Raw genomic sequence first — 17,448 nt, forward strand, 5'->3', positions numbered from 1 at the left:
TATTGCACAATTGTGCAAAATAAAGTAAAATTCTCAGTAGGCCTGAAACTTCAAATATGGCAATTCCATTATAGCAGAGCCTCACTTAGGCTAAAATTAGATTTGGTTCAATGGGCAAGTCACAAAATGCATAAGATTGCAGGTCTGGTTGAAAGATTTGACTACAGTCACTGAATAAACTTATGAATCCTGATGCCCAGATCACATTCAGTACGTCACTGAAGATTCTGCAGGAGAGCATTCTGGCTGGTTGCATCACTGTCTGGTATGGAGCTGCCAACTGTCAGGACAAGAATAAACTCCAGAGAGTTATTGACTCGGCCTGCGACATCACAGGCACCAGACATCACTCCATTGAGGACATCAACATGAGGCAGTGTCTTAAAAAAGCAGTCTCTATCGTCAAGGACCCCCCCCCCCCCCCCCACCCCCACCACCCAGGCCATGCCCTCTTCACTCTGCTACCATCAGGGAAAACATACAGGAGCCTGAAGACAAGCACAAGGACAGCTTCTTCCCCTGCGCCATCAGATTCCTGAATGGACAATGAACCACAGACTTTGACTTTTCGTGCACTCTTTTTATTTATTTTGTAAGGTGGTTTACGTATATGTTTGAACTGTGACGCTGATGCAAAACAACGAATTTCATGACATGTTCATGACAATAAATTGTGATTCTAATTCTGACATTGAAAAAAATGACCACCAGTTATTCCTAGAGGTCAGCAAGCTTTATTATGAAACTTGATCAAAGTAGCCTTGAAAGAATTTTTCATTGATAGCATCCCAGATACTCTGCTGAGGAAACGCAGGATGAAAGAAGCTGGGACTCAACATCCTTCTCTGTAACTTTCCTAATGGAAAGACCACAGTTTGTCCGGGTCAGGAACGGAATATCGAGCACTGTCACGCTGAGCACTGGCGCACCACAGGACTGTGTGCCCAGCCTTCTCCTGTTCATGTCCCTGACCCACGACTGCATGGCCAGATCCAGCTCCAACAGTGTCACCAAGTTTGCAGATGACATGACAGTCGTCGGCCTCGTCAGCAACAACGATGAGTCTCACTACAGAGAAGAGGTGGAAAACCTCCTGAAATGGTGTGAGAATAACACCCTGAGTCTCAACGTGGACAAGATGAAGGAGATGATCGTGGACTTCAGGAAGACCAGGATTGACCACCCTCCACTACACATCAACAACTCTGTAGTAGAGAGAATGGAGAGCACCAAGTTCCTTGGAGTTCACTTAACCAGTGACCTATCGTGGAGACTCAACATCTCCTCACTTGTCAGGAAGGTGCAACAGCGACTGCACTTCCTGAGAAGACTGAAGCGGGCAAGGCTACTGGCCACTGTCACGTCAACCTTCTGCAGAAGTGAAACACAAAAGTCTTCAGACGCTGTGAATGCAGTAAAAAGACACCAAAATGCTGGAGGAACTCAACCGGTCTTTTCAGCGTCCATAGGAGACAAAGATATATTGTCGATGTTTCGGGTCTAAGCCCTTCTTCAAGGAAAAATCAGAATGAGCCTGAAGCAGGAAATCTCAGAAAGTCTCAGAATTCAAACAATGGGGGAGGAATCCAGACCCACAAAAGGTGTTAATTGGATGGGATAAGGGATGAGGTGATCATTGATCATATTTGTGTGGAAGATGACAGAATGAAGAGACACATAGGGAAAGGCAATGGGGTAAGAAGGGGGAGGGGGTTTTAACGAAAGCGAGAAAAGTCAATATTAATGCCATCGGGTTGGAGGGTGCCTAGTTGGAAGATGAGGTATTGTTCCCCCAATATATGGGTGGTCTCTGTGGGTGATGGGGAATTGAAATGGGCGGCCACCGGGAGATCCACGTTATTGCGGTGGGCAGAGCCGAGGTGCTTAACAAAGTGATTTCCCAGCCTGCGTCCAGTCTCTACGATTTCGTGAGCATCCTGGCTGGCTGCATCGTAGTATGCTATGGTTGGATCGGAGGTCAATTGATAGGACCATAAGAGAGGCCTCCGTCAACGTGATCTACCAGGATCGTCTGAAGAGGGCTCGCAAAATCATTAAGGACCCCTCCCACCCCGCGCACAGCTTCTTTCAGCTGCTCCCGTCAGGGAAGAGATCCAGGAGGATCGGAGCCAGCATCACCAGGCTGAGGAACAGCTTTATCTCACGGGCAATGAGCATGCAAAACGACTGACGAACTGTTCATACTCTCCCTTCAAGAATCTACTATTTATTTTTATATATGTACCACAAATAAATTGCTTGCAAATATGTGTGCTACATGTTTGCAATTTTTACACCAAGGACTGTTTTGTACCATTGTAATTTACAATTGTGTGATAATAATAAACTTAATTAATTTAATGCCTCAGTAAGTACTTTGCCTGAGACTAATGGTTCCACTCACATACCACCCTAAGTAATCCCTAACTAACTCTGGAGAGTTCCTATGCCATGGAACAAAGAAAGGTTAAGAACCACTGCCTTAGACATTGCAGGTGTTTTAATGGAGGGGCGGTGCTTCAAGACCGGCTCCACTGGTGGAGAAAAATGTGCACTTCCCTTTCTATAGAGAAGGCCTAAAAGCCTGCTCCAGCGTCACTTTCATGAAGAACAGCGCCTCGTGGCGTCCTCCAGAGCCAATGGAGGCGGGACAACACATGCCGTAGTGCCACCCCCCCACATGACGTCATACATGCGCGGTGAGTGGGAAAGAGCCCCATGTCAGCAAAGGATGACAGTAGAGCAGGGAAGAACGATGTTTGTGATGTGTGCAGGCAGTCAAGAAATTCCGCGCACCGCACTTAGGGCCATTAACATGTACCGAAGGGCTGAGGATCGTATCCGGCCACCTCCCCCCCCCCCCAGCCAGCCATTTGCAGCGGCAGCACATTTACGGAGCAAGGCTGAGCGCTCTACTCCACCTGTGCGCCCAGCCCGAGGAAGGATTGGATTCGTCGTCTTGGAGCCGCACGCGGAGGATTTATGGAGGCAGGTTCAGCGATGCAAGGGCGGACAATATCCGTCTCTACAGGTGTAATTTTTTTTCTCTATCAAAGGGCCTTCTGTTACGGGGGGGGTGGGGGGTAGGGGGGGCGCCTGAAAGCAGGTGCTTTCCCTCAAGGAGGGAGAGTCAACAAAGTTCTCATGCACTTCCCAGATGCAGGAAGTTCGAGGAGTTTTTTTGTGTATAAATAGAATAGGGTTGCCAACCCCCTTCAGTCACAACGCTTCCTATTCTTCATAACGTCACATACAATAGCTCCAACCTGCCCGAGTTCTCATTCCTGGGTGGGCCATGAGAAGTCTCCAACAGCGCCAACAGCGTTATCAGTTGAGCTCTAACAACGTATCATCTAAATTCTGTTTAGAATCACAGATACTTTGCAACATGTTCAACAACAAATCCACTGATATTAAAACAGCTCAGACTTGCCCAAAAGGAATGTTGGTCTCTTAAATGGGTTGAACCACAGAATTCAGTGCTTTTAAAAGCTTGCATATATCTAATGAAAACAGCACCAGATCTGCCAAAGAAAGCATCCAGGAATTGTCTTGCTATACAGAAGGAAAGTTACTAACGTTCCTCCTTGTGCATTTTCCTGAATTGATGTGTAAATCTACTCCTTCTCCCACCAACAAATATCTGGGAGGTTTTTATTATAGCAAGGAAAGCATGAGCTGTGGGAACAACAGATCAATCTTAAACTTTCCACATGATTGCATATACAGTAAAATCCCAGGTATCCAGAATTTAAGCAACCAGCAAAAAAAAAATCGAGGAAATAAATAAATACAATTTTTAATAAATAAAAGTTTAAAATTGTCAAAGTAAAGGTTCTCTGAAGCAACGCACAACCCCTTGGGAGCTAACGGGAGTATCAGGGCCAGCACCACCAGGCTGAGGAACAACGGGAACGCCTTGGTCGTACGCCGCCTGCAGCAGCTGTTTCAATAAAATGGCAGCGCCCAGGATACCACTTGTCACTGGGGCGACTCTCCCAAAATGTTTTCCCTATCCCCATCTAGTAAGAGTCTTTATCCTTACGAAGTATATTAATCAGGTTTTATCTGCAAACTTGAGGGAAGGGGGATGTAATTATGATGGTAGCATGGTTAGCGTAGCGGTTAGCACAATGCTGTTACAGCGCCAGTGATTGGGGTTTGAATTTAAATTTAAAGTTTGTAAAAGATGGAAATTACCCGATTAATGTGAACTTTACATAAAGACTACAATACTGGTGTTTTTTTTCCATATTATTTTACATTTTGCGCTTTCTATTGTCTTTTAACCTGTTTATTCTTGATGCTGGTGTAAAGAGTGTGTCTCAGGCAACCGGAAAATTCACTTATCCAGCATCCGAAATCCCCATAGGTGCTGGATACTGGGGATTTTACTGTATTGCTAAATTAAGAATTTTGACCTTCTGAGCTTGGCTTGTGCAAGATCTGCTTCATAAAAGAATTGTAAAAATGACACCAAATAATTCTGTCCATTGTTACCAAGTTTGAGTTGAGTTTTTTTTACTAATCCCCCCTTCCACCACCTCCCTCCACATCCCCTGTCCCAACCTTCACATACCTCTTTTCTCAGACCCCGATACATACAATTCCTGAAAGATGATTCCATCCAATCCCTCTAACTTTTTGCTGGGAACATAGCTAAATGCAACACAAGTTACGCGTCCTTTAATACTTTCTTGCCTCTGCATGAGGGTCCTGCTGGTCTAAATTTATCCAATGAAGTGCGCACAGCAGGAGAGGTTTGAGCCTTCAGTCAATGGAATAACATTGCACAAGAGTCAAGTTTATTGTTGTCTGATTGTACAAGTCCAACCCGACGAAACAGGGTTCTCCGGTCCTCGGTGCAAAAATATGCAGACACACAACCCAGACGTAGCACACAAATAGACAAACAATACATATGTAGAAGTACTTCCCCCAGCCATCCTGGATCTCACCATGCTGCTGGATCCAGGAGAGCAACCCCCAACTCACCTAAAATCCATTCACCCACACACTGTTCCTTCTAAGGAGTGGGGTATAAACCCCATCATCATCCTATGGAATGGATAGCCAGAAGAAATATTGTTTCATGAATATGATTCTGGGAAGGTCAGTGTGAGCAGTTCCTCCAGTCATTCAGCATTCTCCCTGCCCGTGGGAAGAAGCTGATCCTCAGCCTGGTGGTGCTGGCTCTGATCCTTCTGGATCTCTACCCCGACGGGAGCAGCTGAAAGATGGTGTGTGCGGGGTGGAAGGGGTCCTCCATGATTTTGCACGTCCTCTTCAGGCAACAATCCTAGTAGATCATGTCGATGGGAGAGGAGAGAGAGACTCCAGTGATCCTCTCTGCCACCCTTATAGTCCTGTGGATTGACCTCTGATCCATTTTCTGCAGTGACTATACCCTCACTGTAATGCAGCCGGCTAGGACGCTCTCGATTGAGCTCCTGTAGAAGGTTGATATGATAGTGGCCAGTAGCCTTGACCGCTTCAGTCTTCTCAGGAAGTACAGACAAGTGAAGAGATGGCACTCTCCACTCTCTCCAGTCAAGCATGTTGTCTTAAGTAAAACATGAAAGTCTGCAGACACCATGATTGAAGTAAAAACACGAGGCTGAAGAAACTCAGCAGGTCAAACAGTGTCGTTTATGCAGAAAAGATAAAGATATATCACCAACATTTCAGGCTTGAGACCTTCATCAAGGCATGAGCAAAATGTAGCCAGGTGCCCAAACAAAATGGTGGCGGGAAGCACAGGGGGAGGAGCACAGTCCCACAGGGCAGGAGGAAATAGATGGATAAGGGAGGGAGGGGACAGCAGCAAACAGTGGGAGAAGGGATGGCTCTGTGAATGGAGAGGGAAGGGGTTGGAGGGCTGGAGGAAAGGAGACAGAAGGATGGGGAAGGGAGGGAGAATGGGGAGTGGGCGAGCAGAAACCAGAGAGGTCGACATTGATGTCATCTGGTTAGAGAGCACCCAGACGGAAAATCAGGTGTTGCACCTCCAGTTTATGGGTGGTTTGGGTTTGACAGTGCACAAGGCCACGGACAGACATGTATGTGTGGGAGTGGACAACCATTTCAATCGAGTGAGAGCTGACAACCTAATCTGGTGTCCCCTGGATCCCAGGAGAATACAATAGATGTAAAACACGACAGTCTGCAGACACCATGGTTGATGCTGGAGAAACTGAGCAGTTCAAACAGTGTCCTTTATGTAGCAAAGATAGAACCAACCTAACAACCGCAGAATTGAAATGGTTGACCTCTGATATTAATTCATTATTGCACTGAAATGGATTCGACTGAATATGGTCTAGAGCAGCCAATCTCAATGGGGATCTAATAGACCCACCCCCGGTGGGGGGGGGGGGGGGGCACAGCACATATAAAGGTGGGGCCATGGACTGATATCAGAATTGTTTTTAATGTATTTTATGCAGTTGGTAGGAGAGAAGTACGGAAGAAACCAACTGCTTTGAGCAAAGTCCTAAGAGGGCCTGTGGTGATATGACCACGACAGCAGCGAGTGATATTTGTACCTGCAGGAAGACCCCCTAAGGGGCTGACTCCACCTGGCCGGCTGTAAATCAGCCGATCTGAATATAGATCTGAGCTGGCCCCTCCTGAGTCAGTCACACGGGGAGCCACCAAGGCATGAACTGGTGTTCAGATTTTTACTGGAATAAAGCCTGCTGTACAGTCTTTCGAGTTTTGTGCTTGCTCGCTGCTACCTCAGCACACCACAGGGCCATAGCCAGAAAAAAAGGAGGAGAATGGCTGATCTTGAGTAAGAATGAAAGCTTCTTTTAAAATGCAAAAAAAACACTCAAAATAAATGAGCACACACTAAATTTGAGAATGAACATGTCAGAAATTCAGACAAAGCTGTTGGCTAAATACATGCATTCATTTTATCTGTGTGTTCAGAAACATTGTCAAATATCAGCAGAATTGCGTCTTGCATTCAGATGATGGCTGCCACTGCCTTATCCAGCTGTTCAACCAGGTCTGTGGACAGAAAACCTGTAGCAACTGCCAGCTAAACAGTATCTACCATTGTGTAGCAGCCTGTTGGAGCACCAGCTCACTGTGCAATGGAATGGAGTGAAAACACAGAGATAGAACATAGAACAGAACAGCACAGTACAGGCCCTTCATTCCACAATGTGCTGCCCACCTTCAGACCCTGCCTCCCACACAACCCTCTCCTTTAAATTCCTCCAGATGCCTGTCTCGTCATCTCTTGAAATTCACCAATGTCCCTGCCTCCACCACTGACCCAGATCATGCATTCCATGCACCAACCACTCTATGGGTAAACAAAAACCTTCCTTTAATATCTCCCATGAACTTACCACCCATTACTTTAAAACAGTGTTTTTCAAACTGTCCCCCTAAACTCACATTCCACCTTAAGTAATCCCTGTGCCATCGGTGCTCTGTGATTAGAAAGGGATTGCTTAAGGTGGGTATGAATGGGAAGAAAAAGTTTGAAAACCACTGTTCTAATTGTCCCTCATTGACTCGTTATGTGCACGGTTTCAGAACTCCAAAGGAAATGGGCCAATGACAATTTTTCTCAAGCAAAATACTTCAGTAACATTTAGGTCCAGAGCAGTGATTCTCAACCTTCCCTTCTCACCCACATCCCACCTTAAGCAACCCCTTACTAATCACAGAGCACCGATGGCACAGGGATTACTTAAAATGGAATCGTTAAGTCACCTTTATTTATTGTTCATACCGTGCGAGCACGGTAAAGACAAGATAGCGTTTCTCCAGGACCGTGGAGCATATTGACATAAATTTAAGTTAGAATAAGTTAAACACATTAAAATATTAAGACATATACAGTAAAAGTCCACGGTACCCCTATCCACATAGTTCTGGGGATTCAGGAGCCTGATGGCTTGTGGGGAAAAAACTGTTGCCCAATCTGGACGTCAGGGCCCAAGTGCTACGGTACCTCCTACCCAATGGCAGAAGGGAGAACAGTTTACGTGAGGGGTGTGTGCATCGAGTGTTGTAGATGTCCATCGTAGTCGGAAGAGAGTCCTCAATGAATGTGAGATTAAAGGGGCACTTTGAAAACCACTGCCTTAAAGCCTGGCCCTCTTGTACTGAGCAGTGGTGCCCTGGGAAGGAGGAACTGGCTGTCCATTCTATCTATTCCTCTTAATGTCATGTCTCCTCTCATCCTCCTTCTCTCCCAAAGATGCTGGTCTCGTAGCATCCACAGGAGGGGTAGTATTAGGGTTAGGAGTGGAGTCCCACTGGTTCACATTCTCCACTCTATTGCCAATCTCAGCCATGCTCTTCCTAGGAGATGCTGAATTGGAGCTTATGGCCAGGAATCAAATAAAATCAAAATAAAATATAAGTGGTTTAAAGCTAACTTGCTTTTGGGTACCAGTGAATACACAAAGGTGTTGGAGTAACTCAGCAGGTCTCGCAGTGTTCTTCAGAGGCAAAGATATATAACCAACATTTCGGACCTGAGCCCTTCGCCCTCACCTTTGATGAAACGTTGGTTATATATTTAAATTTTATTTCTAATTTTTTTCTTTTAAGTGTTAGACATGCAGCACAGTAACAGGCCCTTCCGGCCCATGAGCCCGTACCACCCAAATCCCCCAATTAACTTACAATTCCGGGTACGTTTTGAAAGGTGGGAGGAAACCCACACAGGTCACGGGGAAAACGTACAGACAGTGCAGGATTTGAACCCAGGTCACGGGTGCTGCAGTAGCATCGCGCTAACTGCACCATCCTCTACGCTAACCTTATTTTTGCCTCCTATGGATGCTGCGGATCCTGCTGAGTTTCTCCAGCAATTTTGTGTATTTACTACAATTGCAGACTCCCTTGTTTCGCTTGCTCTTGGGTACCATCCAGTTACTGGAGAACAAGACATCCTTCTGCCTGCAGTGCTGTGTGTTCCAAATGCTTGAGCCATGAGGCAAAAGAAATGTACACTTACTGTATATCGTGCCTTTAATGACCTCAGGATGCCCCAAAGCAAACAAATTAGATTTTGGATTGTAGGAATGGCCACAGACAACTTGACCTCGACAAAGTCCCACTTAGAGTAATGAGATAATTAATTTATGGAATGTTGGTTCAGGGATAAATGAGCCAAGAACTGGGAAAAGGTTTCTTCCAAATGGCTCTGTGAGAGTTTTCTGTCCATCTGAAGGTGCAGACAGGCTTCCGTTTCATCTGAAGGCCATTGGCAGAACCATCCTCCCTCAATAATAGTTAAGCATGTGATTAAATGCTTACATCTCTGAAGTAGAACTTAAAGTCATGATCATACCTCTGAGATGAAAATTAAATCCAAGAACCCATAGCTCCCCAAATGCAGACTCCACAAAATAAAATTGCTGATTTCATTCATCTATTTAGAAATTATTGGCAAAACGTTGGTTTGCAGGTGCAGCAGGCTATCAAGAAGGTTGAAATGTTGGCCTTCATTGCCAGAGGGATTGGATTTAGGAACAAAGAGGTTGTGCTGCAACTCAACATGGTCCTGATGAGGCTGCATCTGGAGAACTGCGTGCAGTTCTGGTCCCCTTACTTGAGGAAGGATGGACTGGTTTTGGAGGCGGTGCAGAGGAGGTTCACCAGGTTGATTCCAGAGATGGGGGGTGTGGGGGGGGGGGGGGGGGAGGAGAGATTGAGCCATCTGGGATTGGACTCGCTGGAATTTAGAAGAATGAGAGGGGAATCTTGTAGAAACCTATAAAATTATGAAAGATATAGGTAAGATAGAAGTCTGTAAGTTGTTTCCATTGGTGGGGGAGACCAGAACAAGGGGACATGGCCTCAAGATCCAGGGGAGTAGATTTAGGATGGAGATGAGGAGGAACTGCTTTTCTCAGAGAGGGGTGAATCTGTGGAATTCACTGCCCATTGAAGCAGTGGAGACGACCTCAGTGAATATATTTAAGACCAGGTTGGATAGAATTTTACAGAGTAGGGGAATTACGGGATATGGGGTAAAGACAGGTCGGTGGAGATGAGCCCATCATCATATCAGCCATGATCTCATTGAATGGTGGAGCAGGCTCGACAGGCCAGATGGCTGACTCCTGCTCCTATTTCTTATGATCCAGCTGAGAGCTCAGGGTTTGCCATGGATGCTCAGGCTAACTCATTTATTTTCCTTGGCTCCTTCACTGTGGGAGGACCTGGGACTTCCTTCACCCTTCCAGATTTCAAGAGAGGGGTAAACCTTGGGAGTAAGAGCAGGCCTGAGGCTTTGAACTTTTTTCCCCCCCTCACAGACCTTCAAGAAACTAAGGGATGCCAATTTTCAACATCTGAAAATGGCATTTGGTGGACAACCTGCTCAGCAATAGCTTAATTATTCGTTGATTCGATTTGGTCTATTAATGGAGATTCCATCTGACAAACTTGTGTAAAGAGCACACTTCCGGATTCCACATCTGACTTCTTTTGCAGCTCAGATGAAACTCTTACCTGATTTCACTGAACAGTGAATGTGAGCTTTGGACTCGTAATAAACCCAGTCAAAGCCTGCCTCCACAGCCAAGCGGGCCAGCATACCATACTTTGTGCGATCCCTGTCAGAGGTGGTGATGTCTACTGCTCGACCCTCATAATGCAAGGAATCCTTGGAATGATGTCCATCCTCGTCCCATCCCTCTGTCACTCGGAGCTTCACCCCTGGCCACTGGTTCATCACAGAGATGGCTAATGAATTCACTTTATCCTTGCAGCGCTGAAATTCAACAGAAACAAAGATTTGTTATTAGCTGCATGGCGTTGCAGAACAAAATGGTAAAATTTGAATCTAGTCAACCTCTGGTTATGTCCAAGCTCGCAGTGTCCAAATAAAGGGGGAAACAAAGTCTCTCACTGAGGTGTAACTTTGCAACGGATGATCCCCAACTGTGTTCTTGGTTTGAAATGTACAGGCTTGTAAATTCGCCATCTTCAAAATATGGGATTAGCTAACTTGTGGCGTCTCCTCCAACTCCTGCTGAGGTTCAACAGTCTAAGTCAAGTTTGGACAGCTGTGATGTCCAAGAATGGGATAGGACCCCCCCCCCCCCCCCCCCATATGCTCAGCATCTAACCCCACGCGTGGCGTATTCTCTCTTGAATAGGCTTTATTGCAGACGCTCTGTGAAATGAGCACACGATTTTGAGGGAAGGATTCAGAGAAAGAAAGAGACAAGAGGCAATCCTACTTTTTAACCCTTCAGGCCTCAGATGACTGGGAGAAAAAAAGCCAATACTAGACACAATATGATATCTGCCAAATTATTATTTTGCCCGAAAACATGTGATTAGGTTGAATTCTAATTCGAATGCCCTCAAAATATTTTATTTTTGGTTGCATGGTTAAATATCTGCTGATCTCTCTCATTCAACTTCTCTCACATGGAGAAGTGTGTTCAAACAAATGATCTTGGGTAAGTTAAAGCATTTTATCATCAGCTGATCTAAGCCACATGACACTCCGCAAACGATTCAGAAAACTTTTTCCTTCCTTTGCGAAAGAGGAAGTCGAAACCATTAGCAGGATCACAAATGCCATAAGTAGGTTTTGAACAAGTTATTGAATGCATGGAGGGAGAGATGGAAATCCTCAGGTAGGGCAATAGAGGTTCAGCGGTACATCACGCATGGTGTGCCAAGTCCATTCCCATATTTTAGACCACACATGTCAAACTCTGGCCCGCGGGCCAAATTTGGCCCGCAATATAATTATATTTGGCCCGCAAGATCATATCAAAAATGTATTAGAGGTGGCCCGCTGGCCGCCGCGCCAGTATAGCGCATGCACAGTAACCGTTGTGTCCCAGGGTGAGAGAGAGAGAGAAAAATCCTGGTCCTTGAAAGGTAGTGGTGGGTGGTTTTATAAACACGCTGCCGTGTCCCCCCACCCACCCCCCCCCCACCGCAGCGCGGCCTGGCCGGTGTCTGGGGAAGCCAAGGCCGCTTCCCAGCGCCCGGAACCCCAGGGGCACAGCGTTTCTTGGAGCTGCAGATGGAGTCGGGACACCGGAGGGAAGATTGGGGCTCCCCGCCGGGCGATGGGGGCGCCGGCCGCCGGCAGCCCTGCGCCTTCCCACCGGACCAGCGGCGGGTGCCCGGAGTACACGTGGAGAGCGAGGCTGGTCGGGCAGGTAGGGTGGAACCCCCCGCCAATCTCGGGAGTGGCGTGGGCTGGATCGGGATTAGCCGTGCTCACCTGCTCCTCCACCGCTGACCGGGATCCCAGCGCGGTCCTGAGCGCGGAGACTGCCCTGGAAAGGTCCTGGGACACTGGCACGGAAAGAAAAGGGGGTCCGGGAGAAACTCAGCAGGTCAAGGGGGGTCCGGGAGAAACTCAGCAGGTCAAGGGAGGTCCGGGAGAAACTCAGCAGGTCAAGGGGGGTCCGGGAGAAACTCAGCAGGTCAAAGGGGGGTCCGAGAGAAACTCAGCAGGTCAAGGGGGAGGGGTCTGGGAGAAACTCAGAAGGTCAAGGGGAGGGGGTCCGGGAGAAACTCAGCAGGTCAAGGGGGGTCCGGGAGAAACTCAGCAGGTCAAGGGAGGTCTGGGAGAAACTCAGCAGGTCAAGGGAGGTCCGGGAGAAACTCAGCAGGTCAAGGGGGGTCCGGGAGAAACTCAGCAGGTCAAGGGGGGTCCGGCAGAAACTTAGGGGGGGCCTGACCTCACCAGGACCGTTGCCCACTCCCCCTCCCTGCCGCAGGCCGACCCGCGACTCATGGTGACGGGGCCGCTGATCCGCCGAGATGCTGCCCTGCAGCAAGAGCCGATGCCCCCGCACTGTCGTTGTCCAACCCGATCGCCCGCAAACCCCGCCCTCCCGCACACAGGCCTGAGTAAGTATTATGAACTTTAATCTCAGGATAAAACGATCTTCCAATAGTTTCATGTCACAGTGATAAATATATTCCTGGTTAAAAATGGTCCTGCACCTGGATACAAGCTCATTAGGCATAAAACTTGAAAAGTGTGTAAATCAAAGGATATCTGTACCAATGGAAAAAGGGCATGGCAAATAACCCTGCTAGAGTTCATGCCCACAATCAGTCACCCATTTGATTGTTTCAGGAATCATGTTATTCTCCCACATTCTCAATAGCCCTCAGATTTTACTATTCCACAGCACACTAGCAACATTTGACAAATCCTCTATAGAGAAATATTATTTATTGAATATTTTATTTCTCATTTGTTAATGCTTCTGGAAAGAGTTTATCCAAAACTATTATTAAACATTTATTTTAATAAGAAAAAGTTTAACATTACATATGTTGAAAGAAGAGAAAACATGCAGATGTTTTTGAAAATTTTCAATAAATATTTAGTTCGGCCCTCGACTTAGTCCAAGTTTTTAATTTTGGCCCTCCGTGAATTTGAGTTTGACACCCCTGTTTTAGACTATAGGTATCCCTTAATTTATAATGGGGTTACTTTACAGGTTGCATTGTGTTAATAAATCAAATTTAGAAATGAAGAATATATTTGCTAATAGTTTTAATTTAAAAACAATAGTTGTCCTGCAGAGCTCAAAGTTTTCAGCCTAAAACACCCAAGCACATAAAAAAATACATCAACAGAAGTAGCTGGAATGATAAAATATGATTTTGTAATCAAATAAGTGTGAAAATAAAGTCATTCAAGGACATAATGTGCTGGTTCATCATGTACCCATTTGGGATCCTCACCGTGAAACAAGATATCTCTCTCCGTCAGCTCTTTCCTTGGTTCATGCAAACTCTTTCTCTCTTGCTCCCAATTGCCAGTCTCTTTTATCCCTCAGTCTCCCATTTTCCCTGCCCCATTCACTCCCCCATCTAGCTTCTTGGCAGCCATGAGCAAGGCTGGATTAACACAGTTGCAAAAGTAACATATGTTGCAGGGCCCTGCGCTAAATGCTCGCAGACTTGCTCTGTTACATTACGTATTTTGAATTATGAACGACTGACTGGGTGTTTAACATAAACACGTTTTCATTTTTGTGTAGCAGTTATAAGATACCCCAGTCTGTATTAATAACCCCAATTAAAGGAGATCATTGGGTGATTATTCAATATAATACATATGACAAACCCAAGGTTAAGTCCAAACATAACTATTTCTTTAGATCCAGAAAAGGCATTCGACCAACTAGAATGATCTGTCTTATTTAAAACATTGGAAAAATTTGGTGTAGGTAGAAAATTTATAAATTGGATAAAAACTCTTTATCAAAAGCAACAAGCTAAAATTATAACTAATAACCAAATGCCATCTATTTTTTCCTTAAGTGTCCCGTATCTCCAGCATTATTTATACCAGCTGTTGAACCTCTGGTGGAGAGTATTTGAAGAGATCCGGATATTAAGGGCTTCAACGTTGGACAGGAAGAACATAAAATCAGTTTATTTGGTGATGATGTGCTATTATATATGTCTGACCTGGCTGAATCCTTGATAAGATTACAAACAATATTCAAAAAATATGGAAGAATGTTAGGTTATAAAATAAATATGGATAAAAGTACAATAATGCCATTGCAGAATTTTGATTATGAAAGATACCAAAAAGGTAGTAGATTTAAATGGAAGAAAGATGGAATAAATACAGAAATAATGATAGATAATAATTTACAGAATTTATATAAGCTTAATTATACCCCTCTACTAGAACAAAAAGATTTACAGAAATGGAAAGATCTGCCGATTACATTAATAGGAAGGGTAAATTGTATAAAAATGAAGGTAATGCCAAGGCTACAGTATCTCATTCAATTGTTGCCTATTGTACTAATAATAAATTTCTTTAAAATTATTAATGTATAAGACAATTCCTATGGAATAACAAAGTACCAAGAATTGCACTGGAAAAGTTAACAGGGAACTATAAACTAGGAGGACTTAGACTCCTGGATTTTAAGAAGTATAATCTATCAGTACAAGCAAGATTTCTATCATCTTTCTTTTAAGAAAACAGTCCCCCTTTGTGGATTCGAATAGGCCTGGATTCAATAAGAGGAGACAATAAAGGACTTTATTTATAAGTGGAATGTTAAGAAAATAACAAAAAAACTGGACAATCCTATATTAATGATTAGAATATGGCAAGAAATAAATGAATGAATTGGGGGAAAAGCAGGTGAATCACTGAGGACACCATTATGTACAAATGTACGACTGGGTACAAAATATTGAATTCATGAAATGACAAAGGATTGATGATTGTTGTATGGAAGGATCTCTTATGTCCTTTGAACAATTAAGAAATAAGTATGGAGTAGCTAATGGGACATTCTTTTGCTTTCTGCAATGAAGATCGTTCTTCAGAGAAAGATGGCGATCAAACTTGGCCCCAGCTGAAATTAGTGAGATGGAACGAACGATTTGGCTGGGGAATACACCTAAATTTATATCTAAAATGTACTTTGCTCTCCAAAATGAAAGTGCAAAACCAGGTTTACAGAGCTTGAGAGAGAGAGAGAGAGATGGGAGTTGGATTTAGGAATTGCAGTAATGGAAAGATGTTGGCTGGTCTGATTGGTGATTGACGTCAATTATAAATGCAAGATACAGATTAGTACAATATAATTTTCTACAGCAATTATATCTCACACCACAGAAATTACATAAACTAAAATCGGAAATATCGGAGATGTGTTTTAGACGTGGGGAATAGAAATAGGAATGTTTGTACATGCTATGTGGTTCTGTGTGAAGGTGAGACCTTTCTGGCAGGAGATTACTGAAATACTAACAAGGATAATGGGGGAGGCCTTCACGGATGACCTGGAGCTTTATCTTTTGGGCAATTTCATCGGAATAAGTAATAATCTAACTAAATTTTATTTGTTAAAATAGCTTTAGCTGTGGATAAGAAATGTATAGCGATTACTTGGAAATCCGACTCTCCTCTACAGACAGCATGATGGAAGACAGAGATGAACAGTTGTTTACCTATGGAAAAAAAAAATCACACATAATCTAAAGAATGAATATGACATATATTCATTATAGGGGCCCAAATATGATTAAAAAAAAGTGCTACTGTGGCGGTGCACTCTCTCATGGCGAATCTGCTCTGCGTGTAACGCCACGTGGTGGGGCAGCCATGCGAAGATGGGGCTGCCAGGGTATATCCCTGCCTCAAGTCTCCTGCCCAGCGCGTGCCTGGGGCAGTGATTATGATGTCACAATGCACGAGGTGACTGAGCTCATGCTGCCCTTAAAAGGGCATGCGCTAAATTTGTCATTAACGACTTTCAATGTGGTGGCTGAGTCTTTCTTGGCTGTGTCCAGCACTAAATTGGTGACCCCATTGAGCCCAGGTGCCTCTCTGGTGTCAAGATCATGGATCCGACAGAGATCAATGCTGTTGCCATCAAAATGCCCCCCTTCTGGACCCATCGCCCGCGTACGTGGTTCGGGCAGGCGGAGGCGCAGTTTCAACTGAGGAACATTTCAGCAGACATCACGATGTTCTACCACATTGTAAGCATGCTGGACGAAGAAACAACAGCCAGGGTGGACAATCTAATACACAACCCACCGGCCGAGGGTAAATATCCTGCCCTCAAGAACCTGCTCCTTGGCACTTTCAGGCTCTCCCCTCAGCAGCGTGCCTCCAGGCTTCTGCACTTCAACGGGCTTGGGGACCGCACACCATCGGCCCTAATGGACGAGATGCTGGCGCTGGTGGAGGATCACGAACCTTGTTTCCTGTTCCGTCAGATCTTCCTTGAGCAGATGCCCGGGGACATCCAACTATTCCTGGTGGATGAGGACTTCATGGATCCATGCCGAGTCACAGCCTGAGCAGACACCCCCTGGCACACCAAGAGGGAGAATGAAGCAGCCCTCAGTCAGGTAGTGCGATCAAGAGCCAGCCAGCCGCAACCCTCCGCCAAGCACAAGCCAGAGGAGCACCTTTCCACCTGGTGCTTTTACCATCAGGGCTGGGGAGTGCAAGCTCGTAAATGCTGATAACCGTGTGACTACCATGGGAAATGACCTGGCCAGCCACCATTGATGGCTGCGACGGCTGGCCACGTGGATAGCCTCCTTCAGGTTACCGACAAGTCCACCGGCCGGTGTTTCCTGATGGATACAGGACTGGAGCTGAGCATCCTGCCCCCCACCGCCCTTGAGACACGCACCCGATCTCATGGTCCCACCCTGCGGGCAGCCAATGGTTCCGCCATCAAGACCTTTGGTACCCGCAGGGCACAGATCCAGATCGGGAAAGAGAAATTCTGCTGGAAGTTCGTGTTAGCCTTAGTGGGTACTGTGTTGTTAGGGGTCGAATTCCTGAGGGCACACGGACTATTGGTTGACATGAAGGACAAGTGGCTAGTCAATGCTCACACCTTCCATTCGGTGCACCTGGACGCCATGAACGCCTGCAGGCCCGGGATCGCCACCATCGCCACTTCCAGGGATGAGTATTCG

General features: G+C 45.6%; 1 protein-coding gene across 1 annotated transcript in view; it reads right to left on the minus strand.

Moving 5' to 3' along the window:
• The window catches only part of dhh (desert hedgehog signaling molecule), a 129,029-nt gene that overhangs the window by 22,889 nt on the left and 88,692 nt on the right, over positions 1-17,448 (minus strand). The window contains exon 2 of the mRNA XM_069905705.1: positions 10,489-10,750. Within this exon, the coding sequence (XP_069761806.1) occupies positions 10,489-10,750 (262 nt within the window). The remainder of the gene's footprint in view (positions 1-10,488; positions 10,751-17,448) is intronic.

This window comes from Narcine bancroftii, chromosome 12 (assembly GCF_036971445.1).
Source record: "Narcine bancroftii isolate sNarBan1 chromosome 12, sNarBan1.hap1, whole genome shotgun sequence".
In the NCBI taxonomy this organism is placed as follows: Eukaryota; Metazoa; Chordata; class Chondrichthyes; order Torpediniformes; family Narcinidae; genus Narcine; species Narcine bancroftii.